Genomic DNA, 26,803 nt, shown 5'->3' on the forward strand with positions numbered 1-26,803 from the left:
TTGAAATAACGCCAGAAAAAAAATAAAATGATTTTGCCAAATTTCAGTTTTTTGCAAAATTTAGGAAGTATTTAGATTTTATTATAAAAGGACACTATATTGCTCAACTTTCCTCTAATTGACCACCTCTATTGACGTCCTGTATAACCGTGATGCGGGGTCTTTAAACAAAATGTTTTTTTTTGTTACTAGGTATCTTTTTATAGTTTTAAGTATAGTTGTAACAACTGGTAATTGAGAATTTTCCTGTGTCGCTTAAAACTTAAAATATGGCCTATTTTCTATTTCTATTAACATCCTCACTCACAACCCCTTACTTTACAGATCTCACTAGGCTGCACAATTTTTCAGATATTGAATCACATGACAAAATGGGTTACTTTTTACAAAAAATTATTGATCAAGAAGTTATATTACCATTGGTATTAAGTCTTATGAATTATTTAAATTATTCTTTATAATATTTACGTGAAACCTACTTATATCTTAAAATTTGTTCCACATATTTTTTGTATATTAGTTTTTAGTTAATTAAGTGCAACGGGCTTTTTATTTAAAAACTTGACCCTCTTGAACACAAAATGAAGGAAACATAATGTTTGTTGGAATTATAACTTGTATTAAACTTTTTTGGTAATTTTGTAAAAATAGCTTTTTATATATATTTTTGTATTAATTTTTGTCTCAAAAACATATTTTGGTAAGTAATTATTTGTTTATAAAATTTAACTTTTAAGAAATTTCAATATGCCTCCACCCTTAAGTATATCACTTATCACTTGACCACTACATAAATGACACTGTGTTGTATGTTCAAAAAAAATAATAAAAACATAGTTGGCAGCATCATCCCATATCTTAAAAAAATATCCAACACGGCCGCATAACTGGAGATTCCATCGTCGTTGAAAACCTGACTCAAAGAAGCCAAAAGCCAGGTCCACGCAGCTAAAATAAATCGTTCCTAGATTTGACGCTTTGCGGCAGCACCACACGGTGCACGAAACTGAACGGCAATCCGATAGTCGACCGGGTACACTTTTTAACACAGGATTGCGTATCTTCCCAAATATTCAATCAACGTTATTACGTATGCAAAATTTACTCGCGGGAAAGACATTCCTGCTTTTGTCTATCGAAGTCGACCAGCTATTTTATTATGCTGTTGAGGGTTATTGATTATGGACACGCTTGATCTGGTCGGCCGCAATACATCTTCAGTTTTGTTTTTTGATGAATCTGCATTTGGCATTTGATGCGGACGCGTGCTATAGTAATTTAATAAGTATTTTTATTTTTGGGCCTATAGAAAAGGTTTTTTTAGTGGATATTTTAGTGGTTATTTATAAACGACTGTTATTGGCAATTGTATTTTAGTTGTGTTTTTATTTGTCTTTAATTAATTTTAAAATAATGGATATTATGGATTTATAAGTTATGGTTATACCTATATTGTGTTTTTTTGTAAGTAGTATTTATTTTTATCTATCTATCTTTTTATGCTAGTAATAATTATTTTTTCTTTTTTATATCACTACATAATTTTTCTCTTTGAGTTAATATTTCCTGCGCTTTCATTCTCTATTCTATTTCATTCAAGTGAATAATATGGAATACAAATTTTTTTCTAATTAACGATTTTAATTGTTTGTCTACCCGAAAAAAAAGTTCACGCTTCGCCACTGGACATCGGTTGCAATGATAAAATCGAGTACTCAACAAAAAGTTACGACATACTTGCCAAAAAGAATCGGAAAATCAACGGTGAATGAAATAAAAGAAAAATTTTTGCAGTTGTTCTTCAAAGATTTTCAGAGCTTCAGAATTGTAGAGGACACAGGGTTTAGAGAACTTATTCACGTACTAAATCTCTCATATGAACTTCCTAATAGGAAAAAAATTTCGATGAATTGCCATGAAAGGCCATCATACTGGCCAAAATTTAGCTGCAACAATAAACCGAATTGTATCAGATTGGAGCCTGTTAGATAAAATAATTTTGGTAGTTTCTGATAACGCCTCCAATATTAAAAACGCCATAATTAAGGAATTAGGGTGGAAACATTTTGAATGTTTTGCCCACACATTAAATTTGATAGTTAAAGATTCTTTGTCTGAGCCCAATATTGTTGATCTTCTTACTAAGCCAGCCACTAGGTGGAATTCTAAATTTTACATGCTTGACCGCATTGTAACTTTAGAAAATAGTGTAAAAAGCACAATAGCAATTTTAGACCACGAAAATGTGCCTGTTTTAAGTCCTTCTGAATGGAATCTATGTAAGGAACTAAAAAGTAAAAACTTCTAAAGTATTGCGTCCATTTGAAAAAACAACACAAACAATAAGTGGAGAAATTTATATAACAGGTTCGTACGTCATTCCTTTAGTTACGATCCTATTTGTTGTTTGTGCCAATCTTCTAAAAAAAAAGTTTGGTGATAGTGTAGTCCGTGTAATTTATTACAAATTACAAATGTTTTGTGTTCGATTAATAAAAAAAAAATATTTTTGAATGTAGGTGATTCATAAACCCTAAACTTGATTTTATTTTTACAGATAATAATATGGCAACCTACATATATTCATATATTCATTAAAAATAATTCATTAGAATTAAATCACATTAAGCTGAGAGCAATTTATGTGGTGATAGTAGTGATAGTGAAATCAAATATGACGGTTTTACCATCTTCAGGTGTGATAATTAAATCAATAAATATTAATAATATTATGACGAATGTCAATGAAAAAAAACCGTTAAGAGCTGCATAATTCGTATTCGTTGCCAGATACCCAGCTGTTCTTATTTACCAGCTATTTACATTTGTGGTTCAACTTTAATATGTATGTGTTATACTCAAGTAACTGCAGTGATTCAAATCACTGTTTAAAATCACGGTGATTTAGAATTCACTGTCGCCGTTTCACCGGTTACCGAAAAATCACTGTATTTCCCAACACTAAATTCGCCAGTGCGCGCTTAGCCTTACGTGGGAAGATAGTTTCCTACGCAGATGATGGCTGATGGCTGTGGTTTTCTATGGGGACACATGGGAAGATGTTAAATCAAAATTTCAACCTGGTCTGGCCTTAATAAAAAAATTTTTAGACACCTTTAAACTCACTTTAAATAGCAAAAAATCAAAGTTCATTACATTTTCTATAAAGGCACCGTAGACCAGATTTCCAAAATATTAAGTCAACAATATAGAAAATTCTATTGAACAGGTGGATTCAATTAAATACTTGGGTGTATACATAGATAAAAACTTAAAATGGGATCATCATATAATATATATTAAAAAAAAATTGGAGCACTAATCCATAATTTTTATATTCTTAAAGAAATTCTTTCAAGAAAAATACTGATTTTGATATGAAATATTGCTCTGGGGCGCAGCTTACGAAAACAGTATTGGTGCACTTAAAATTGTACAGAACTCAATCATAAAAATAATGTTTAAAAAACTCAGATTGTTTTCAACTAATGAATTGTATGAAGGTGATATTAAGACAATTTTTATTGCAACATGTTGTTCCTATACAGTGCATTTTTTTTATCTCGGGTCATAGGGTTTTACGTGTAATATTTTCAACCCCATGTCAGAACCTGTTCTATTTAATCGATAGGATTGAAACTTGAAACAAGTGAAGTATAAGTTAACAGACTTTAAAAAATTCCATTATTTTGCAAAAAAATTTGCGAGAAACCTATTTAAAATACGTTTTTCTGATGAAAAAGTTTGCTTTTTCTGCACCTCGTAACCTTCATTACCTTTACACTTCAAAGCAGGTAGACAAATATCTGACAGTGACACAAAATAATTTTTAAATTGCTCCATTGAAATTGTTCAAAAACTCTTTAAGATGTCGATTTACACTACGGAGGAACGTATTGAGATGGTTTCAAACTACATTAGAGGAATGTCGGCGCAAGAAGTGGTAGATAATTTTGCCGTGTCTTATCCTAACCGTCCCGTCCCGTCTAGATCAACTGTACAACGTTTTCATGAAAAATTTATTACGATTGGATGCATCGCCAGTTCTCACTTAAAACAAAAAAGAACCGAAACTGTAGTAGACGAAGAATTTAAAATGGAGGATGAATAAACATCATTCTAAACAAACAATTACCAAACATCATCATTAAACCAGCTGTAATTTAAATAAAAATATACTCCTACTTAAAGTAAACCGAACATTAAGTCAGCAAACAATATTTTTCTTGGGCCCCAAATTTTATAACCTGTTGCCAAATGAAAGTAAACAAGTAACATTTTAAAAAAAGTTTAATGTCTTAGTTGCTAATTATATTAAAATGAATAAAACAAAATTTGTGATATACTTTATTTAATATCAATTTTTTCGAGTTAATTTCTTGGTTTTTGGAGGATTGATATAATGATCTACATATAATGAATATTATCTAAAATGTGATCAAGGGCCAATCTCTAGAGCTCATTATAATGCATTATATATTATTAACTTAGTTCTGTGTGATATACCTATATATAATAAATTTAGTATTATATTATGTAATTATTAGATACCTATACTAAATAATCCAGCTTTGGTAAAATCAATTTTTATTATATTTCTTTGTAGAGAGAATGTTTTATGTATATTTAAGTTGAAGTCACATAACACAAGAATTAACGTAACGAAACATTCTTATGTGTTATGTGGTTGAAGTATTGTTTTGAATCATGTGGCACACACAGATACCTCTGTATCTAGGTGTCATTTATGTCTATTGTATTTATATACTGTGCATTATTACCTAATAAATTGAATTGAGTATACAGAGTGTCTTAAGAGTAAACGTCTAAACGCACGGAAGCCATAGAGGTCATTTAAAATTAAAATAACCGTATATATTATTATCCGATTGTTTATGATTTTTATAAAAATCGCTTCATGTACGAAATTTATTTACTTGTTATTTGACACAAGTGTCATAAATATGATTTAGAATTGGCAAGATGTTATTGTTCCTTTCAATAGTGTAACAAAAAAATAGTTTCTCAATATGTTTTATCGTACCAAATCTTAGCGTTTCAAGTGACTTGGCAGAAACAATTAATAAAAAAGTACAGATAAATGATACAAACTTTTTTTGATTGACATTTTTATCGAAGCTAATCATTTTTAGGAAAAAATTCCCACAATAAATTCCTAATAATATAAAAAAGAAGATTTTAAATGCTGCTAAAAATCACAATAAATGAACAACCTGCCCTAATACACATTCATCAACGGCAGAAGAAATTAATAATAAGGCTCTTTTATTAAGGAAATAAATACAATATGTGTGTACAGGGTTTTTCCCCATGCATTCCCTCTACACGGGTTAGGCGAAAATTTAGAAAAAAAAATATATACAAAACTTTTGAAGTTTTATTTAGAATTTTTGAATCCGATGTATTTTTTTTCTATTCTTAAAATGTCAAATTTTGACAGATCGTTAGTTTTTTCTTACAGAACACCCTGTATATGCCTTCAAATTAGGATTGCTTTTTTAGAATTTTCTCGAACAGCTGAAAATCGAATTAATGTAGACTCCTCCGATTTTTGGAACTATGTGCAGAACAAGAAAGGAATTTCGCGTATTCCCGGAGTAATGGTGTTTCAGGATCGTACAATAAAAGATCCACAGCAAATTGTTGATGCATTTGGAACTTTCTTTCAAAGCGTATTTATTGAGTCGGACCCATCTAGTATTAATGTTGGTATTGAATCGAGCCAGACTATTAACAACTCTCTAAATTGCTCTTATAATTTTTCGGAAAATGAAATTGTCACCGCCTCTAATAAACTAAAAAGTAAGTTGACCTCCGGTACCGATGGAGTACCAAGTCTTGTCGTTAAAGATTGTATTCGCGCTTTATCAGGGCCTATTGCCCACATATTTAATCTTATCTTGTCTTCAACAGTATTTTCCGATAAATGGAAGACTGCAAGAATATCCCCGATACTCAAAAAGGGACCGAAGAACGACATTCAAAATTACAGAGCTATATCGATCTTATGTAATTTCTCCAAACTTTTTTAAATAGTTCTTTATAACAGAATATAAGGCCCATGTCAAATTAGACATAGCACCTAATCAATTTGGTTTCATCAAAAATCGCTCCTGTACAGTAAATCTGGCTTGCCTAAATAAGTATCTGTGTCAGCATTTGGATAATAGAGGTCAGGTTGATGTAATATACCTTGATTTCTGCAAAGCTTTTGACCAAATTGACCACTTTGTACTTCTTCATAAGCTAACATTTTTTAGTTTTTCTGCGGATTTAGTTGCTTTGATAAAATCTTACTTACGAGGTCGTAAACAGTTTGTTGAATATGAAGGCTTTAGGTCTCCTATATATGAAGTGTGCTCGGAAGTTCCGCAAGGATCTAACTTGGGCCCGCTTCTCTTTTTATTATTTATAAACGATCTTGCCAATTTACTGTCTTGTCAGAGTTTACTGTTTGCGGATGATATAAAATTATTCACAAAAATAGATACTGAAGACGATTGCGAATTCCTTCAGGTAAAGCTTAACAAAGTAGAGAATTGGTGCAATGTCAATAGACTATATTTAAATGTTAATAAATGCTCTATTCTCTCATTTTCTAGAAAACTGTTGCCAATCAATTTTGACTATAGAGCAAATAATGTTGTGTTGGCCAGAGTGGATGAGGTGATTGATCTGGGAATTACTTATGATGCAAAATTAAGCTTCGCTAAGCATATAGCAAAAATAGTTTCTGACTCTGCCAAATTGTTGGGTTTTGTTTATCGAAACTGTCGGCACTTCGAAAATATTAATACTTTAAAACTACTTTTTTTCACTTACATACGCTCAAAAATAGAATACGGATCTCTAATTTGGTACCCAATTTATAGCTACCTGATTCTTTCCATAAAATTCTTATATAACCTTATTCATAACAAGATTGACTGTCCCACCCTTTTGGATGGATTAAATTTTCGGGTACCAAGAATAAACTCTAGGCATTTTAGATTATTTTATGTAAATCCCGCTAGGACTAATATTTTGTTTAAATCCCCTATTAATATAATGTGTCAGAATTATATTAATAATAATTTACACGAACGGTTCGATATTTTTGTTGACAGTTTAATGTCCATTATAGAAGGTATTAAGTAAATAGGTGATGCAGAGTCTTTCTAGTATGTATATAGATAGGCTGTTTAAGTGCATAGAATGTTAAGCATTTTGATTTTTCATTTTTATACTTATTTTGGTAAATATTTTTTTTTATATTTTTTTCCTTTTATTCTTTCCTGTAATTGGGTAACAAACCTGTTGGAAATAAATGCCTCTTTTTTTTTCATAGTTAAAAAGAGAAGAATTTTCTGATTTCAAATATATATGGTTTAACTAGTTTTAATTAAACCGTTTTGGAAATATCGGGCTCTAAACTTTAAAAAACTTAAATATTATTAGAATTATTTGTTTCCTAGTAAATGTCAAACAATAACAATGCACCCCCTACCAAGATCTTCAATATGTAATTTTTTTAAAGTTTGGAGCCCGATATTTTCGAGACGGTTTGATTAAAAATAGTTAAACGATACATAATTCAAATCAGAAAATTCGGCTTTTTTTAACTATGAGATCATATTTAGGGTGTTCCATTCAAAGAAAAAACTGACCATCTGTCAAAATTTAACATTTCTAAAAGAAAAAACAGATTTTTAAATCGGATTCAAAACTTTAAAGTCAAACCCCAAAAGTTTTGTATAATTTTTTTTTTACTTGTCACCGAACCTACCCTGACCTAAGGGAGGATCAATATATGGGAAAAGACCCTGTACATGTATATGCACATAATTAAGAAAACATGGTATCAAAGGAGGCTTCCATAATGGGCATAGTTGAGTTCATTTTGAGACAATTTAGTTTTTTTTTAATTTCAAATTTGCTCCCATACCTATCGTGTAAATTTATAATTCTTGGCAAGTATCTATATATCTAAATATCTTAAATGTCCTAAATAAACAATATCTTGAGAAGTAAATTTAAATCAAATAATATTTTAGTTGATGTGTTAATTCTTGAATAAAGTGATGAGGGATGTCTATGGATGATGTCTGATATGCAATATTTATTTTTTTCCAACTTTTAAATAAAAAAAAAACAATTTTAATAAAATGTGGGTATTTTATTAAAATTGTTTTTAATAAAATACCCACATTGAAACACAAACTGATAAGCGTATTGTTAATTTTAAAATAAAATTCTATATAAATATATCTCGCATCACTCGTCAGTTAACGCATCAACTTCTGTAATTCTGCAAATTACTTTAAATTTAAATATCGCCCAATAAATCAGGCTTAAATTTCCCGCCATATGCCACCCAAGATGATCGCCCCCGTCTTTGTCAACAACGTCAATATAGCTGTCAACAGAATTTCTGTCTGTTTATTAGGCAACACGCATTTCTCTATATTTGTGTTCTGTGACATAACATAACCTAAGATTTCTGTCATTTGTGAATTTATGTTTTCTCAGGAGTTTTTTTATAATTTTAAGCCAAGAAAATGTTTCTGAGAAATTCAGAAAACAAGATACTAAAATTAGGAATAAACGTTGTTGTTAATAAAGGAAAAAAAAATTTCTCTAGAGAGATTCATGATAGAGCCCCACCAAATGGGGTCAATGTGCAAAGAATCCAATCTGTAGATTTTGTGAGAATGGCATTGGAAAATGTAAAAATTGAAAAACTCGATGATTGGGAAAAATTAAAACAGTCCATACTAAATCATGAACTAAACAGAATGCCAAATCTAGTTAATCATTATAATGTGGATGCTAGGATTATGGGTACAATATCAATCCTTCAAAGGTAATGTAACATTTGAGATTTCTTATAATCTGTTTAATTTAAGAACTTGTTTTCTTAGATTAGATTTATCCAGAAGTTATTTAAAATATCTTGAATCACAGAATATTCGGCCAAATCTGGCAACTTTAGGAAAATATTTAAAATTTTTATATGAAAGTATAAAGCAGAAGGCGAGTAAATCAGAAGAAACAGAAATATTGAGCATATGTGATAATTTGAGAAAAACTTATCCTGTGCTGGATTCAATATCCTTGGAGAGTATAGTTCTGGCTTTATCAGTAACCAGTCGCTGGAAAGAATGTATCGATATTATGACAGTAAGTAATGGTATACTCAATATGCATACTCAATAATTTATTCGTGCTATTATATACAGTTTACATAAGTAAAAAAAAATTAAAATTTAATTAAAAAGAAATGAGATTAATGATTTAATTAGAAAGAAGAGTTTGACAACAGTCACAGATTATATTTTACACATAAAACACCTATTAAAACTTATGTATTCACCGCCAAGCACATCTTAACAAGTGTGTTATATTAAACAACAATGGCACTTACACATACTCAAATCTTAATTAAGGTATTCATCAAAAGAATAAAAAGCATTGTTTATTAGATAATGTTTCACCCTTTCCTTAAAATTCTTAATAGGTAAAACCAGCCTGGTGAAACTATTCTGACACCTTCCTAGATGCCAGTAGTTACGAAATTGGCTTATAATTTACAAAACAGGCATGACAAACACTCCCGCACATACAATCATCCCTAAAATCTAAACCAAATATTACTCTTACTAGCTTTCTTTATATGCCAAAAACTTTGCTTACTCCTTCTGAATACCCCAGGCAGAAATTACATAAGAAAGATAAGAATGTAAAATAGCAAAGCTGTTCGTAACATATCAGCAGAATTACAAGGTTTCTGTACACATACAGGCCTGTGTTGAGTCTCCCCACAAGGCCATTAATATGATCATCCCATTGCAGCTGTGGGTCCAAAGTGATTCCTAGAAAACACTACTGATACATTTTCTCTATATGCGAGATCTTTCATAAAGAATGTCTTTGGTATCGTATGTGTCTTATTACTATTTAAAACCAGTCTGTGTGCACAAAACCAATTTTCAGCCCTCTCTTGTGATGACATGGCTCCAACTAATGATTGCTCATGTGAATCTGTAGCTTAAGAAAAGAGTGGGCCCTAGAACTGATTTTTTAACACTCCAATATTTATAACCCTTTTTGGCAATATCACACACATGATCCTTACTACTGAAGAAAACACTCAGAAATGCAAAAAGAAATTAAAATCACTTTTGTTATCTAGGGCATATTATAGCCTTGACGATTTTTTTAATGATACCTTTTGACCTGTGCTCTGACATCATTTTAGTGTTTTAGTTTTGTTTCCTATTAAATATTTTAATTTACTTCCTCTAAATTCTGTTTTATGGACAGCTTTACTTATTTTTTAATCAAATTTATCAAAAAGATGCTTTTTTTTAATTTTATTTATTTTTTGAATCTGTTTTGTTATAATAAGATTAATTTTGGTAATGTGTGTAAATTTTATGGTAAAATGTTTTAGATGTTATGTTTGTTTGAAATTTAAAGTGAATTTGGAATTTTTTAGTTTTTAGGATGCTTGTACACAAGATTTTGTTTTGTCTTATGTAATATAACACATTTTCTTTTTTTCTTTCTTTCTTCACTCAACAGCTTTTATACTGTTCTGATTGATATTTTATAATATTTAAGTTTTTGTAGAAAGATACCATGATTAACACAGTCAAACTTCTTTGTCAGATTTATAAAATCCCTCTATTATATCTGACACAAGATATAGGAGTTCTGGACCGTATTTCTAGGTTCCTCAAACCTAAACTGGCAATAAGAAAAAAGGCTATTTGCTAAATATTTAATCTTGAAATAGTTCAACTTCCTATATGTTTGCTAAAACATTTATTTACTCATCAATCTTATATTAAAAAACATTAAGTTATCTTATATTAAAAAAATCAAGTCATTAGCAATCAGAAGCAAAGCAAAATAAGCTGAGGCTAGCTTTTTGGAGCGGTTAACTAGCTTTGTTAAACTTTAGGCTAATATGAATTCCAAAAAACCTGCCACTATGCCTATTTATCAGATCACTATTTAACCAGATATTATTCTGGGAGCAGTGGGAGGAAGCTCCAACACATTAGGTCTCAATATACATTGTTGAAGTCTATTTTAGCCAAATCTTGACAAACCAACTCAGAAAGTTCCACTCATACCACAAAGATTGTGAGTTTACCAAGGAAATACAGGGTGGCCATGCTATTTATGAACCAGAGGAATAGCATGGAGCCAAGACCGACCCCTGAGCGACTCCATGTTTTATATTGGAAGCTTCTGACATTTTCCATTGAGCAGACATAATTGAGATCTGCCAGAAAGTTATGAATAAAGCCAGTCAAATGTCACCCTCTTAAATCCACAATGCTCCAGCTTCCTCAGCAGTACCTAGACTAATGCAATTGAATGCCTTAGTAAGTCACAAAATACCGCCACTGAAGCCGTTCTCGATCCTTTTTTTATAGAGGTCCGCTAAAAAAGACTGCATAGCATTAGTAGTATTCTTGTTTAATCGAAACCCAAACTGAACTTCTGACAAAATCTCATATTGATTTAAAAATGCTATTATTTTTAAATATATTGATATAGAATAATTTCCTAGTAACCAATTTAGGGAAAAAGAGTAGAACCAAAATGAAAACAAAAAGTTAGTTTTCTTTTGTATTTTTTCTGTCATTTATATTTCAGCTTCTCTAGCTCCGATTCAATCTGTTAATGGTTTACTTTCTTCCTCATTCCTTTTCCATTATCTGTTTGTACATTTCATAATATTGTCTTTTATAAAAAAAAGGAGAATAAAAGAACTACGGCAAAACCCGTTTGGCATATTCCAATAAGACATGATTTTTTCCCCTAATATTTTGGTATTCCTCTTTAGGTTTCATTTATCATATGATTATAGTTTAGTTAGTTTTTACTAAAAATATTGAGTTTTAAGGACACGTGAGTGTCATAACTTTTTGTCTATTTGTCCGATTTGATTGAAATTTTGGTATTTGGGTTTTTTTAGGATATTTTTGAAAAGTATCCAAAGAAGAGAAATTGTCTTAAAATTGGAAGTTCATCAGATCGCCTTCCTTATGGAGAGGAATTACTAGAATACTCCAATAGAAAAAGAATTATTGATACATTCAGTCAAAGCTTGATCTGGAAGATGTTGAGGGAGTCTAGCAGAGCTCTTATATCATCAATGACCTTTCTGATCTCGATAGAGTCTGTAGGGAAAAGGGTCAAGGATCCTTATTATCTAAATAAGGATCTAAATGGTGAAATCTACACTAAAAATTCTTCGGCCGTATTGCAAGAAAAATGGTTTACTTGGTTATGGTTTTTTTTGCTTATTTTATAAATCAGTTAGTCATTCAGGAACTCGATCTCTTTGCAAATTTAATTAATTTGTGGGATGTGTTTCTATACTTATTTAAATAATTTAGAAAGAACAGATCTGAGATGAACTTCCGAAGCCTACATAGACCAGCTTTTTACGATCCATGGTTATTCTGAATTATTATTTTGTTGACTTTAGGACAATGATGTATTAAGTAAACTTAAAGCCTACAGTGAAAGGTTTCTAAAGGATCACTACTACACACATACAAAGCTCCCTAATTCTATTATAGTTTTGACGACTAAAAACTGTTCCCATCCTCTTGCACCTGAAGTTTTTAAATGGAACCTTACAAATCACAGCATAATGATCTGAAAGTGAGGAAGTAATCACCCTAACATGAACAGACTGGAAGAACAAAAGTTGGTAGACATACAATCCACCTATGAACTCAAGTGCTGTGTTACTCTTGTCATTGAAAAAACATACATTTTCAAGTCAAATCCAAGTAGATAAGTTTCTTAATAAAATAGTCTTCACCAGATCCGGAAAAGTGGCTACACATTTAGAACTTCTTATAAAACCATTAAGCAAAATTGATATCATTATCATACATTATGTAAAACAGTCGGATCGGTGCTTAAGACTTTAAATCTGAACGAGTCCTGCTTGCTTTAAGACTACCGATGTTAAATATATCCTCTATTATCTTATAATTAATATTCTGGTAAATTTTTATGTCAGCCTTGAAGGCTGGGAAACGAAGAAATGTTTTTTGAACGGATTTAATTGCTTCCACATGGTTAGAATAAAAATGTGATCATACAGGCGAGGTATATTCAAACCTAGAATGAACAATTGAGTAGTAAAGCAACTTGAAAATAAGACAGACAATTTACCAGAGTTACGCTCAACAAAACCAAGATTACGCATATACTTATTGACAATCATCATAATGAGGCACAAATGTCAATTTACTATCCAGTAACACACCCAAGTCTCTAATCCAGCTCGATCGCCCAGACCCACCTTCAACAATTTGCAAAAATTGCAATTCACGAAAAATGCTTCTACACACTGACCAAAAAGTTTCAGAATAAAAGTTAAGTTGGTTATTTAGAGATTGCATAGACATCTAATAACACATCATTCAATTTTCTAGAAACTTTTCACATATCAATGATCAGTCATGTCTACTCCACATATCCTTTAAGAATCTGTTTGCGATATCCCATCACCTTTATTAAAATCTAATCTTGAGAGTGTTGATTCGGATGTGCTTATATAATAAATTAATATTTTCAATGTTATATACCGAATATTCCATGTCTTTTTAATTATTTATTATTTATACATATAGAACTTTAAAAAAATATATTAATTAAGTAAAATGAATATCGATGTGACCATGGCAACGTTTATTATCTTTATATGTTCGGAACGTAAGTAGATTATGAAAAGTGGCATTCATTAATGGCGTATCGTATTAAAAGAAAAATTTAATAATAACTGTCTTCTCTTCAGATATAAGAGTTTTATTCAAAAAAAGATACATATTTTCGTTTATTGTAGGTGGCTTAATTTGGTACTGAAAGAACCACACAAAATATCCGATAAAACAAAGAATATAAGTTTTAAATTTTTTTTAGCAAATTTTCCCTATATGCTCTATTTTTTAATGTATGTAATAAATTTTCTAAAAAATAATGCGTCGGTCGGTGCCATAGCCAAGATATTAAAAGATAATCATAAGCTTTTGCTAAAACGTTTGCTAACTTTTGCTAGAAGTCTAGATACCAAGTTGAATATAAGTGATTCAGTCACATCAGGCAACAAATCTTGATTACTGAACACAACATTAACATTATAAACATATGAGCAATGTGTGGTTAACAGGTCAGCAATGGAAATACCAGAGTTAGCATTGGAGCTTCCAAGGAACATGATACTAGGTCTAGATGATGTGGCCTTATGTGACTGAGATCTTACAAATTTTCAAAATTATTTATTTTAACTTCTTTAGAAATTTCAGATGTGGTGTCCAACCTCAAAGCACTAAAATTATCATAATCAGGTTCATAACCTATTTGTTACCTTGCTTTGCTCATTAAGGGTACCATTATTGTGTAGTCTTTACTCGGTTAGGCAATTACTCCAAAATCATGCAAAAAAATACGTTTTTATTCATATTAATATTTTTACTTTGTTAGAATATTTGTTTTTTTTTTTTAATTTTTGTATAAATCACTTTTTTTATAAATTTGCTGAAAAACGTCTACTAATTATTATAACTAACAAAATGGTAAATTAGTGCAATACCACTAAAATTTAGATAATATAAAGTCATATAATAAAGTCATATAATATAGTAAAAACAAAGATACGTAGACAGGCCCTGTACATGTGACATTTAAAAAAAAATTACCCGTATGGGACCATTTTAGCTCAGATTTTTTATTAATTTTAGATACAGGGTGTCCAGAACTCTACTGCTGACGGACTTTTGGACACTCTGTACAGGCAGTATTTGAATTTAATTTTTTTTGTTAGTTCCATAGTGTTTTCTAGATGGCGCGACTTTACATCAGACTGAAATCGTTTTTAAAAAACGTTATAAACAATAATAAATAATGAATAGGTTATAAATAAATATGGAACAGTAATTAATAAATTAAATTGATGAGATAGCATATACTTAATTTGGCAATAAATATTTAAATCATATGCAGGAGGCATTTTTAAAAATGACCTGCAATTGTAAAATATTCCTTCAATGAGTTAAGTTTCCCTAAACAATAAAAAATTGTACTTATGTATTATATATTTGGTACAACTATGATTGTCCCTTGGCTGTGATTAATCTAACATCATAATAGATATTATAATGACAAGTGCACAATATGAGCAGTGGCATACCAACTTTAGCAAGCAATTATGCAAGTTTAGCATATAAATGTGTGTTTTTTTAATGTAAACGTTAAAAAGGAAATGCAAATATATATTAGTTATAATAAATTGAAGTTTTACATTAAGCATTTTTCTAATATTAAAGAAAGAGGTTAATGTTTTTAACTCAAACTATAGTTATGGCTTTAGAGGAACAACTGTAGTACTTATATATTATTTTAAAGGGCCATGTTCTGATAAACTAGAGTAATATAACTCTTTCTTCAGTAAGTCTGATAACACAGGGCGTGGGATAGCCTCAAAGAAACTATTATTCCTATTTTATGTAAATGATCTGCCAATGGCTGAACCATCTTGGAACCAGTCAATTCTTTCTGGGCTGTAAAATGTCCGTTGTATCAGACTGGTATAACATAACTACTTAAAACTAAATACTGATCAAACCAAACTGCTTGTTTTCAGCAAAATAATAAAATGGCTTATGGTCTATAACTATGGAGTCTTTGGACCTAATTTCATGGTGTACACATTCATGGGAATCTTAACTGGAAGAAACATTTTAACTCTTCAATGAAGATTCAACAGCTCATATGTAATTTGCGAAGATCACTAACATTTTGTAGTGTTGAAATTATTTTATTCGGGTTAAATTTTAAATACTAACTGTCCCATTTTTGTATTTTATTTCTCTGGTTATCTAAAAAATAATCCACATCTTTTTCAAATAAACTATTATGGGTATGACAGGAATATGTTAATTCCGAGTCACACAAATCCGTACATCTTCTTATTAATCTGATAACTATTATGATCTGTTAATGTTCTGGGATCATGCTCCCCACAAAGGTTTCAATTTGTTAAAGCAACTTGTTCGTTTTCATAGATCTTACTAAAGCTTTCGACACCATATATTGTGATAAACATACTAAGAAACGCGACCAGGCTGGTATTATGGAAAGTGTCTGGAATTTATTTAAGAGTTATTTATACAATAGACGGCAGTAGGTAAAGATAATATAATTTACGTTTTCTTAACATCAATAGCAATTAAATATTTAGAATAATAATCAACCAGCATTTGAGGTAGGCTGAACAAATAAGACACAATTTGAAAAGTCCACGTTTCACAATTTTAAGTCATTTAAAAAGTCTATTAATACAATATCAGATTGACTATGGAATTATAGGTTGGGGTGATGTAAGGGATTGCTACTTAGATAATCTTAGAAGTAATTTAAAAATGGAGTTTAAAAATAATCTTTTATAGGAGCAAAACTTATCCCAGCGTTCTTTTATAAAAAACCAAATGTTTTTGATATAAGACAACTTTGCTTTTTTACAATAATTCTATTGGTAAATAGAAAATATGACGCACGAAATAAATACTAGATTTAGAAATAACTCTAAGATGGAAGTATGTAGGGTGTAGGTCAAGTGAGTATTTTGTCCCTAAATTTTAATTATTTTTTGTCGAGAGTGTAAAAGAACTACATTTGAAAAATGGTTATTAGAAATAATCAAGGTATTATACACATGTTGCCTGCATACAGAATTATTTGAGGCATTACATTCACTAATCATGACAAATTTCAAATTTTGACTTTATACCCCAAAATATATCTACTATACACCCGAAAATGATAAGAGAACCTGAATTATGACTATGAAATTATTCATAATCTACAAGGTAATTTTTTCTTATCACTTACAGGCATTAGTCACTAATTCTTCTGGGTAACTTGATAATTCGCAATTAATTAGGATGTTTATATTGTTAGAAACAATTTTGTAAATTGGTAAATAAACATTACTGATTAACTTATCATTTAAAAGCAGTGGACATTTAGGCAGGGTGGGGGGTAGAGGCAGGTAACTCAATAGAGATAATTGGAGATATCTAATTAGCTGCCTGAAAGTTTTGTACACACAAAAAAAACTAATAATTGAAATAGTTACAAACGATTTTGTAAACAAATATAACAACCTTAACATACAAACTATTTTTTAGGAGATCAAAAAAACAACTAGAATTTCGACCCCTGTGTATACCGCTGTAGCTTCGGCAGCTTTTTTAAATAAAGAAAACGAACTGGCCTGGGAGATAATTAATGACGCCTTAAGTGAAAATAAACTACCTCAAAGTGGGGCATATATATCCTTTTTGAAAAGAGTCAAATTACTAAGGAAGCAGGAAAATATCCATAAACAGTTGGAAACAATGTTTAAATTTCTTGGAGATTCCGCAGTCAATTGCCAGGAAGAAGTTGTTGATCATCTTATCGGCAACTTCCATATAGGCAGCAAGACAAAAGTAAGATAAACTCGAGGGTTGCCCATAAATTAAGATCCTCAAGGCTTTTTTTCACATCCTAAACGTTGTTATTACAAAACCAATTACAGATACCAAAAGTCAAATCACAAAAACAACAAACGCCAAAACCGTTGTGGTGAGGATCCAAACGAAGTTCCTTTGCCAGCCGTGCGTATCTTTGTATCTCCCTGCATATTGTGTCGTAAGAATTGTAACAAAATAATAGTGAATGTGCCCATGAAGCGCATTACTTACATTGGAGCTATCCTCGGTGTTTTGTAATTTTTTTTGTAATATCCGCGCAAACTAAGCAGTTCGTATAATTAGAACTTAAGAGATTACATCTTAAGATTTCCATTTCTTGATGGTCTTTTAGTTTCTTGGTTTTTGCGCCATAGCTTTGTTTAACCGATATAATACTTTTTTGTTAATGCGTTTGTCTAACAGTTCCTTTTCAGGCGTATCTCATTAGTATTTTTCTTTGGAATTTGGCTTAAGAAGTGATTTGATTTCTTCTGGCGATTTTTTCAACTTCAATAAGGTTATCGTCGTATTTTTGTGGGTGGAATTTGAAGGAGTAACATTTCCTCTTGATGTGGAAGGTTGGTTCGGGAAACTGCACTTAAATCACCTGCAGGCTCTGCAAATTTATTGCTACCATTTATTAAGGGGTTTGTCTGTTACGTTGTTATAACTCTTACTTACGTCTATACGTCGGAACGTCTTACTTACTTATAGGTGCAAAATCATTTTCACTAAAAATTTTTTGTTCAAATGGATATACTCCATTGTACGAAAATCCAGCAGCAATATTTTCTGGAGTTATGACCTGCGGGAATGCATATTTTACTATTCCTGGGATATCGTAGATCCTCATCCTTTTGCCAGGTTTATCGTGCGTCTTATCACATTCATTGTTAAAAAATTTCTAAAGTGATCCGCATACTGAGCTGTCCAGCGGTTGAAAACTTCTGAATGTACTGAAGTTCTGATGGCAATAATCTGTTACAAGAATAGATAAATGACATGAGCTCATGAAATTTTGCCAGTGGGAGAAATTCACATCAAAAGATATACATTGGAGAAACACTGCTCCCTATTGCATTCACCGCCAAGCACATCTTAACAAGCGTGTCTTTCTTGAGAAGTGATTGAATCCACTTGCATTATTCCTATCTATATATTATTTTGTACCAGAATACAGTTTATTTTATATATTCATTCATATGTCCATAGCCCTAAAAACCTTTCACCCTTTTAAACTATTGTTTGCTGCAAACTGGTAAGCAAGTTTTCTGATTCTTGTCGTAACGCCAAAATATCATTTCGCAGCATTATGAACATAATTACCTATTCTTTCCTTTCCTTTCTGGTTTACTTAGGTTTCTTTCCTGGTGAGTAGAACACACTATTATGAGGATGGTATCCTTATATCTTTGTTGTCTCTTGGTTAAATTTTTGTTTGTTTAATAAACCAATAAAGTGAAACATACAGACAACAAAGAAGACAACTGGCAACAACACAGACCATACTGCTTGCCTTATACACTTATTTTCATTACTTCGTTTTTTACCTTTGTTAGCTGCTTCCTCGCAAACTGATTGTCACCTGTCCTTTATTTGTTTTTGTCGGTCTCAGTTTCATTTTGCCAAATCAAATTATGGATATCTGCACAAAAATAATAAAATTTTAATAACTGTATGAACTGAACAGTTCATCTAACCGATTGGCAGCTACCTGAGCTCACGTTATGCTACGACTAATCTAAACTTCAACTTTTCACACGCGTAATACTGGCGGTAAAGTATGTACCGCCTATAACACACAATGCATACGAATAACTGATTTTTCTGTAACTCCTATGTCTAAATTACTAATTAACAGTAACGTTAGACATAAAATACTTTTTAAGTAAAAAATCACGTTTTGGCCGACATCAAATCCACGGTTGAAAAATTTTTAAACGCTATGTTCTGCAGTAAAGGAGCACCTGAAATTAAACTACGTGTTCAGAAAATTGTAAACAGGTGGCAGTATCACCGCGATCTTCCCTACGTCTTTTCAGAGTCACCTTTCCCGTGCCAGTCTTAGAGATATCCCCGATTTGCTAGACAATCGCACAGTCATACGCCCATCCGCAAGCAAAAACTGAACTCACTGAAACTGAGCGCACGGAAACTTCTGCAAATTCCCTACACTAGTCCCGCACATTTTTTATTTATTTAGTCAATGTTGGCGAGGTTGACTCGTTAAAAATTCCGCAAGTCATACCGCCTAGCGTTCCCAATGTCAACGGCTACTAAACCAAGACTAAGTATTTAAACTTCGTGAACTATTTTTATAAAGATAAAAATACCAAAATTAAAGAGATTATGCAAACAATATCTACGTTTACATACGCTACGATACACTGTAACATGAGTAAGAACGAATAAGATCCATCAAATTGCCTCTCATAAGTATTTATTAAAAATTAATTATATATTTTCAATAACTAAACCAATACTTATACTAAAAAGACACATTCACTCAAACCACATACTCAAATAAACTTATTCAAATTAATAGTTAAATTTGAAATTAATTACAACCTAATCTGTCAAAACTGTGACAAAATTAATTGACATACATTTTTAAACATTAGGTATATATGGATTGTAGATTTTCTTTCTTTACAAATTCACAACACAAACAGTTTTATTTTCAAATACCTGTATATGTTTTGCCTCCTAAAATACTCTTCAAAAGTTCCATACCATACACGAAAATGTATTCTTATTTACAATAAACACTAGGTTAGCACCTCAGCCAATCTGATAGCCTTCAACTTTGACTTGTCTTGGGATTTATAATCAGATAATTAAACTGTTATTAGGAAAATAAATCCATCCAAAGACATACGATATTACATTTAAAATTAAATGTTTATCCCAGACACCAATTCCAGGTATCGGGCAGTTTTCGACTGTAGTGAGTATTTGGAGACAAATTTAATTTGTCTTTGTTGAGAAATTGATCGCAACACTAAGTGTTGTCAAGAGGTGCAGATTGGCCATAATAGTGGTGAAGGAATAGTCGTTGAACAGCTTAATTTACCGACAACCCTCGAATATTGGTTTAAAAATCCAATTATGCCTATGTTCTTCCTACAACAAATTATCATAGTAAGAAATTTATATTTCTTATGAAATGTTCAGGTTACATTTTCAGGTAAATGCCAAGCGTGTGGATCTAGTTTGGACAGGCTGGAATTAACGGATGAAGAGTTTGTCAATTTAAAAACGGCATTTTTCAATAACGTACTTATAGGCAAAGATATCTTTGTGAAAACAAATCCGGACGAAATGAAGAAATTCCAGGAGTTTGCCGCTAAGATGACAAAATATGATGTTGTATTGGACGGACTGAACATTGCTTATTCGACTGGACTAAATAAAGGTTCCCAAGTTTTTTCCAATATCGTAAGTTTATTAGTCGTTGAAATGTTATTTTAGTATACACAATCAAATATTGTTAAATATCTGCTGATTTGTATATGTCGTACTTTTTAGCTATGTTCAGTTATTTCCCATTTTGCAAACCAAAACAAATCGATCCTTATGTTGGGCCGAGTTCATATGACCAATTGGCCTAGAAATAATTGGAATTATATCAAAGAAAATGCTGACATATTTTTAACGCAAAACATCTCGGAGGTATATAGAACTTTCTTCAAATCATTTCTAATTGACGAAAACCTTATTTTCTTCTAGGATGATCCATATTTACTATATTGTGCCCTGAATTCTGGCAAAGACACAATAATTGTTACCAGGGATCTTATGAGAAGCCACACATTTTTATTAAAAGAAAGAAAATATAAAATAATGTTTAAGAAATGGTTGGATCAGAGGCAGTGGTTTTTGTTAACCTGTAACAATCAACGAACACCAATATTTAGGTAAAAACGTTGTTATAATTATTATAGTTGTGACGATTTCGTTTTCATTTAGAAAATAACAAATCTATTATATGTGTTTTTATGCACTTGCACGCACAATGGTTATGCTTTACTTATATACTTTTGCCCAAGAAGACCAATGCAAGATCGCGTGCAAAACAACAAATTAATGTAGCTCTTGAAAAAAAAATTAAAAATCTATATCAAAAAAACTTGATATAGATTAGAAAGACATCCGATGTAATGAAAACTTATATTTCTTATCTGCTTATCTCTTACGCTCCATCCTAGGTGAGCGATCAAAAGAAAGCGTGCGATGCGGCCGGCAAACGCGGTTCGGACGATACGCACGGTCAGAGCGTTGGCTTGTCGTACGTAGGCACAAGCAAAGAAAGCGTTGAAAGCGAGTTTTTTATCAGTCCAGTTCGGTCAGTTGCTAGTTGATGGTGCAAACGAGAACAATATGTTGTGGACTAATCAGCGTAAAGTACTATTATTGGATGATATCTTTTTGAAATTATCCACTATCCGAAGGCAAAAAGGAAGAGGAAGCCAGCGAATCTAATTTATTTAGAAAGAGCACGGCGAATTTCATTACATGAGCTGAGACAATCAGGGAATAATTATTTATTCTATGGATATGCAAGAATGTTGCCCAGTACTTTTGATTACATTGCAGAAGTTAGTAGACTAGTAATAAGACATTCTGTAACTAATTTTCAGCACCCTATATCAGTGGAGGAGTGCGTTGACTCAAAATAATACACAAAAGAATCCCAAGTCGTTGGACCCGTTCGCGCGACTGACGCGTACAAAATTAAATAATTTGATCTCCCCCGCCGCCTCAAAATCCTCATCAGTCGCACGCTCCACTCGGAAGTCGCTGACGTAGGACAGTTTTAATGTTAGCTAAAATGTTTTGATAAATACTCTTCGATCGCGTCGCCCTCACTGCACACTTCTACCGCTCACGTAGGACAGGGCGTTAGTGACGATGTACTTGAGATGTCTCTGAATCGCCATGATACTGCCTCCAAACGAAGAAATGGAGAACCATCAGGTTCTTAGGTTCAACTCGCAAATAAAGCGACTGAACTTTATCTACTTCTACATAAACTAAACGAATCCAATGTTCTCCTCACTGAAAATTGGTCAAAAATGAACTAAATGTTATACATATTAATAATTTAACTATTAATACGTATAACAACATAACCATCCTTTGTAGAATTGGCTGTATGATCCTAGCTAATAACACTTTCTTACTGTAGAACTCTTCACAAAATTCATCAATTCACATCTTCTGTGGTGAATTCGTTTTTGAATTCACCACAGCTTTTTATGAGCACAAATATTTACCTTCACTTGAGTTTTGAGTTCTGCTTATTGTTGGAAAGTGTTTTGTCCCTATTCTACTGGCAGGCGATATTAGTGCAAATTATATGGGAGTAAGCACTGACTCTGCGTAACTTAACGTAACTAACTTAATTCATTTAACTTCAAAATGCATGTTGAGTCTTCCACTCGCGTTACGCGGTTTTCGTCCAACACCATTGACTCTGTTTAAACATGGAACATATTGTCAACTGCACTGTTTTCAATTCAGGTAGGTTAAACTATAAACCAGCTAGTTTAGCGAAAATGAGAAATGCCTCAAGCCCAATGTATTTTCTTACGGTCGAATTTTCAGCAGCAAGTATTACAACAGATTCTATCACTCAGGTATTGTTGCTGGATGGGAATCTGTGATAGAGTTATCTGAATTATTGTCATGCTTTCACCGGCTGTGAACAGTGAACGTCTTTAATGCCTGTTTTCCGGTAGTTATCGTTAAACAAAAACAGCGTAAAAAGTCCTGGTTTACTAAAGGATTCAAGACTTCATATAGAGAACTGAGATTTCTTCACTCATGAAGAAAATTCACAGATTGCTCTGCGTTTCATGAATATTTTAAGTCGAATAAGCACTTATATCGCCGACTAATAATAATCTCTAAAAGATATTTCTATTCAAATCGGTTAAATAAAGCCACGTACAGGTCTAAAGAGAGTTGGAGAACTGTGAACGATTGCTGTCAAGCGTACAGCAATCACTCCTAGTCAATCTCTGCTGATGACGCTAATATTTTTTTTATTGAAATTGATGAGAAAGTACAGAAATTTGAGTCCGTCATGAGCAGATTATCTTAGATATATCTTACCAAATTCAGGGTTAATTTTTCTTTATCAGACTTAACTGAGCTTAAAAAAAGTTTTCAATTACTCTCACTAAAAAATAAACACTCTGGTGGAAACGATGGTCAATCAACTAGGTTATTTCTTTAAATGCCCTGTTTAAAGTCTGCCAAGCTTATTTCAGGTCATAAGAGTGTATACTGTATGAACCTTTAAACTTTTGACCGATATGATATGTCCTCTGTCCACACTGTCAAAAATGTATTTATTTATCCACTGGATTAACCCCATTACAAAAATAAATAGTAATCCAAACAATACGATAAAAAATCAGTCAATTTTAATCTTCTCCCGAAGATGTTAATCGTTAGGGAAACACGTGTAGGCGTGACTATTCTAAACTCTTCTCTGTCTCAGTGTTTTTAAGTCCAATACTCTTTGAGTATCATCATATCCATGGTCAATGGGAATTCCTATACCAATTTTGTTTAAGGCAAACCTCTGATAAATTTATTTTGGACTCTTTTAAGATCGTTGCACTTTTGAGAAGTTGATAACCAGATTAGTGAAATGTAGGTGCTCATCAAACCATACACCAAAATCCTTAATAATGTTACAAGACTGGGAGAGTCATGCCATTTATATCACATGCAGGTTCATTTGATTAAAAAAAAAATAATAGAAATCTTACATTTACTAACATTAAGGATTAGCCTACTGGCCATACACCATTCATTAAGCCTATCCGTATTACTCTGCAATAAGATTTGATGATAAGAAGAGATCACTTCCCTATAAAACCTTACTTCGTCAGCAAAAACCGAAAAGTGACTGTTTCTAAAGCAATTATTAATAGCATTTACGAAAATGATGAAAGTAAAGGTATGAAGAACATTGAACAATGGTCCCCTTGGGACATTTCTATGGTTAGACCCACTGAAGACTATGCTAATCTGTTTTAATAATAACCGTGGCCTTGATAATGTCCTTGTTGCGGATTGTCCCGTTCAGTCTTGTTCGGATAAATTTATGGGCCTGGTTGTTAACAGGGTTTTTGCAGGTTGCTTTGCTATTAGAGTGACTTGTCGGGAGCATGGTATGACGATTGACAGCACAGTGTAATTGTCCCTAATTGAATCGTTTCTTGTCTTTATTAGAATGGGCACAAGTTGCTGTATGTAGAGATAATAGATTGTAGTGTGGTATGTCTGATTTTCTTAAATCAACTTAAGTTTATTACATTAAACCCAAAATATGTCACATCTATTTTCTATGAAGGTATAAAAATGTCACCTACCTACCGAGGTGCATTAGAGAGGCGATGTCAAGATTTAAATTATTCTAAAGAGTTTCTTAATTGATCAAATTTATTACTCAATGATTGAATATTTGTGCTATATCCACTTTTGTTTCATTTACATTCAGAGAAAATTTTTCAAGAAGCTTTCAAAAGAAGTTGAGATAGGCATAAAGGTTAATGGAGTGTGCATTAACAATATCCATTATGCTGATAAGTCTGTGTTGATTGTCGACAATATACACGACCTACAACAACTGGTGAAAGTGATAGGAGAACAGACTAAATAAAATGGTCTAAATAACACCAAAATTCGTGATGTCCATAGAGAGTGGAGAAATTTAAGTACCTTAGCACTTGGTTATTCGAGGACTGGACGGCTAAGATTCTTAAAGTGTTGGTAGGTGCTTCTGTATGATATGGAAGGTTGGACATTAAAGATGAGTGCAATACGTACCTGAGATTTTTCACGTACATGATTTTAAGATACCTAGATGTCGATCTTAGACTCGTCAACCAGGAACACGAACTCTTTGAAACAAATCCATTAATTTACTAGTATATACTAGGTAGTTTAAAACCAATGAGACTATTGTTAAGTTTTTCTTATTTTGAAAGGTTAATGGGCACTTGTATAATTACTTTATGTTATATGCATTATAATTTATCAGACTACTATACAAGATCCTATATTTGTTTCCAGGAAACCACCCCATTTTACCCAAGTGGCACAAAAGAATGGCGAGTTTTGGCACGTACCATATGATCCCAAGGATGAGGGTAAAAACAATAAATATCATCGAACTTGGTGTTGTGTCAATATGGCGGGATCCTAGAAGATTTTTCTTTTTTTAATAGTACATTAAGGCACAATAATTGCAATATTTATTTATGCGCCTTAGTAATTAAAGAAATGTATTTTGGATGCATTAAGCAGTGTATTCATTAAAATTACCACTTTTTTAAATTAAATTTGTTTTACTATTTCTCTTATTTTCCTATATAATTATAAGATTTTATTTTAACTTTAAATTAGTAATTTCCGACATTTCCATGAATGACTTAAGTTTGCTAAATAAATTTGGAAACATTTCTATTAGATTAATTAGAGAATTCGACCTCAGCTTTGTTTCTATCCATGTACCATCACTACCGCGAACGCTCAACGAACTGCTTAGTGATATCGATTGCTGATTGCTTAGTTGTGTCTTTTCTTTCTTTTATCACTGACGTCCATGAAATATACAATCGTTGCTTGTCGGGCCTTTTTAAGAGAAAGAGAGATGTGATGGCATTACGTGCCTGGCCCGAGACAAGTCTCTGCGTCTGGCGCCATCATATTTTAGTCCTGCTCACCAATATTTCCTAAAATTGCCACATTTTATCCGAGAAAGTCGTACTACTTCATTTATTTTCAAGACCCAGGTTATATGAGCGGCTGCATTTCCTCTTCGTACCCTAAACCGCTATCACATCCTTTGCGGGTCATTTACCGCTTAATATCAGCAGCTTATGTGGTCTTTATCTCCCAAGCGGGCGAAAAGGATTACAATCTGGCCAAGTCTAACTGATGGACGTGTCTAATGTCATTTCTAATGGAAACGTTGAGAGGATAATTGACAAACATTTAACTGAGGTAATTCTGAAGGCAAATCCATTCCATAGGAATCAAAATGCGTACACCGAAGGAAGGTCTACTGAAGCTGCTCTACACGCTATAGTTGAAAAGCAGAGAGGCCATAAGGAAGTTGCATTAGTACTTTTCTTTGACGTTGAAGTCAAAAACCAAAAATATCTGGGAGGCCCTACAGACCAGGAACTTCATTTGTCGGTTGGATCAAATCAGCGAGGGACGCAAGGAAG

The 26,803-nt window shown here is 32.1% G+C and overlaps 1 protein-coding gene across 3 annotated transcripts; it reads left to right on the forward strand.

The window, feature by feature from the left end:
* The first annotated feature begins 8,466 nt into the window (after positions 1-8,466).
* On the forward strand, positions 8,467-25,912 carry LOC126738284 (mitochondrial ribonuclease P catalytic subunit). Of its 3 annotated transcripts, XM_050443537.1 has the most exons (7): positions 8,472-8,863; positions 8,922-9,180; positions 17,226-17,528; positions 20,727-20,990; positions 21,081-21,224; positions 21,282-21,469; positions 25,644-25,912. In XM_050443537.1, exons 1-7 carry the CDS (start codon positions 8,559-8,561, stop codon positions 25,774-25,776), a joined length of 1,596 nt encoding a protein of 531 aa, XP_050299494.1. In that variant the 5' UTR covers positions 8,472-8,558; the 3' UTR covers positions 25,777-25,912. The 3 variants fall into 3 exon arrangements, with proteins under 3 accessions (XP_050299495.1, XP_050299494.1, XP_050299496.1); XM_050443539.1 differs by lacking the exons at positions 8,472-8,863; positions 8,922-9,180 and having other exon boundaries at positions 17,380-17,528; positions 20,740-20,990; XM_050443538.1 differs by lacking the exons at positions 21,081-21,224; positions 21,282-21,469; positions 25,644-25,912 and having other exon boundaries at positions 8,467-8,863; positions 20,740-20,886.
* Positions 25,913-26,803: the final 891 nt, after the last annotated feature.

The sequence above is a fragment of the Anthonomus grandis genome, chromosome 7 (assembly GCF_022605725.1).
Source record: "Anthonomus grandis grandis chromosome 7, icAntGran1.3, whole genome shotgun sequence".
Lineage (NCBI taxonomy): Eukaryota > Metazoa > Arthropoda > Insecta > Coleoptera > Curculionidae > Anthonomus > Anthonomus grandis.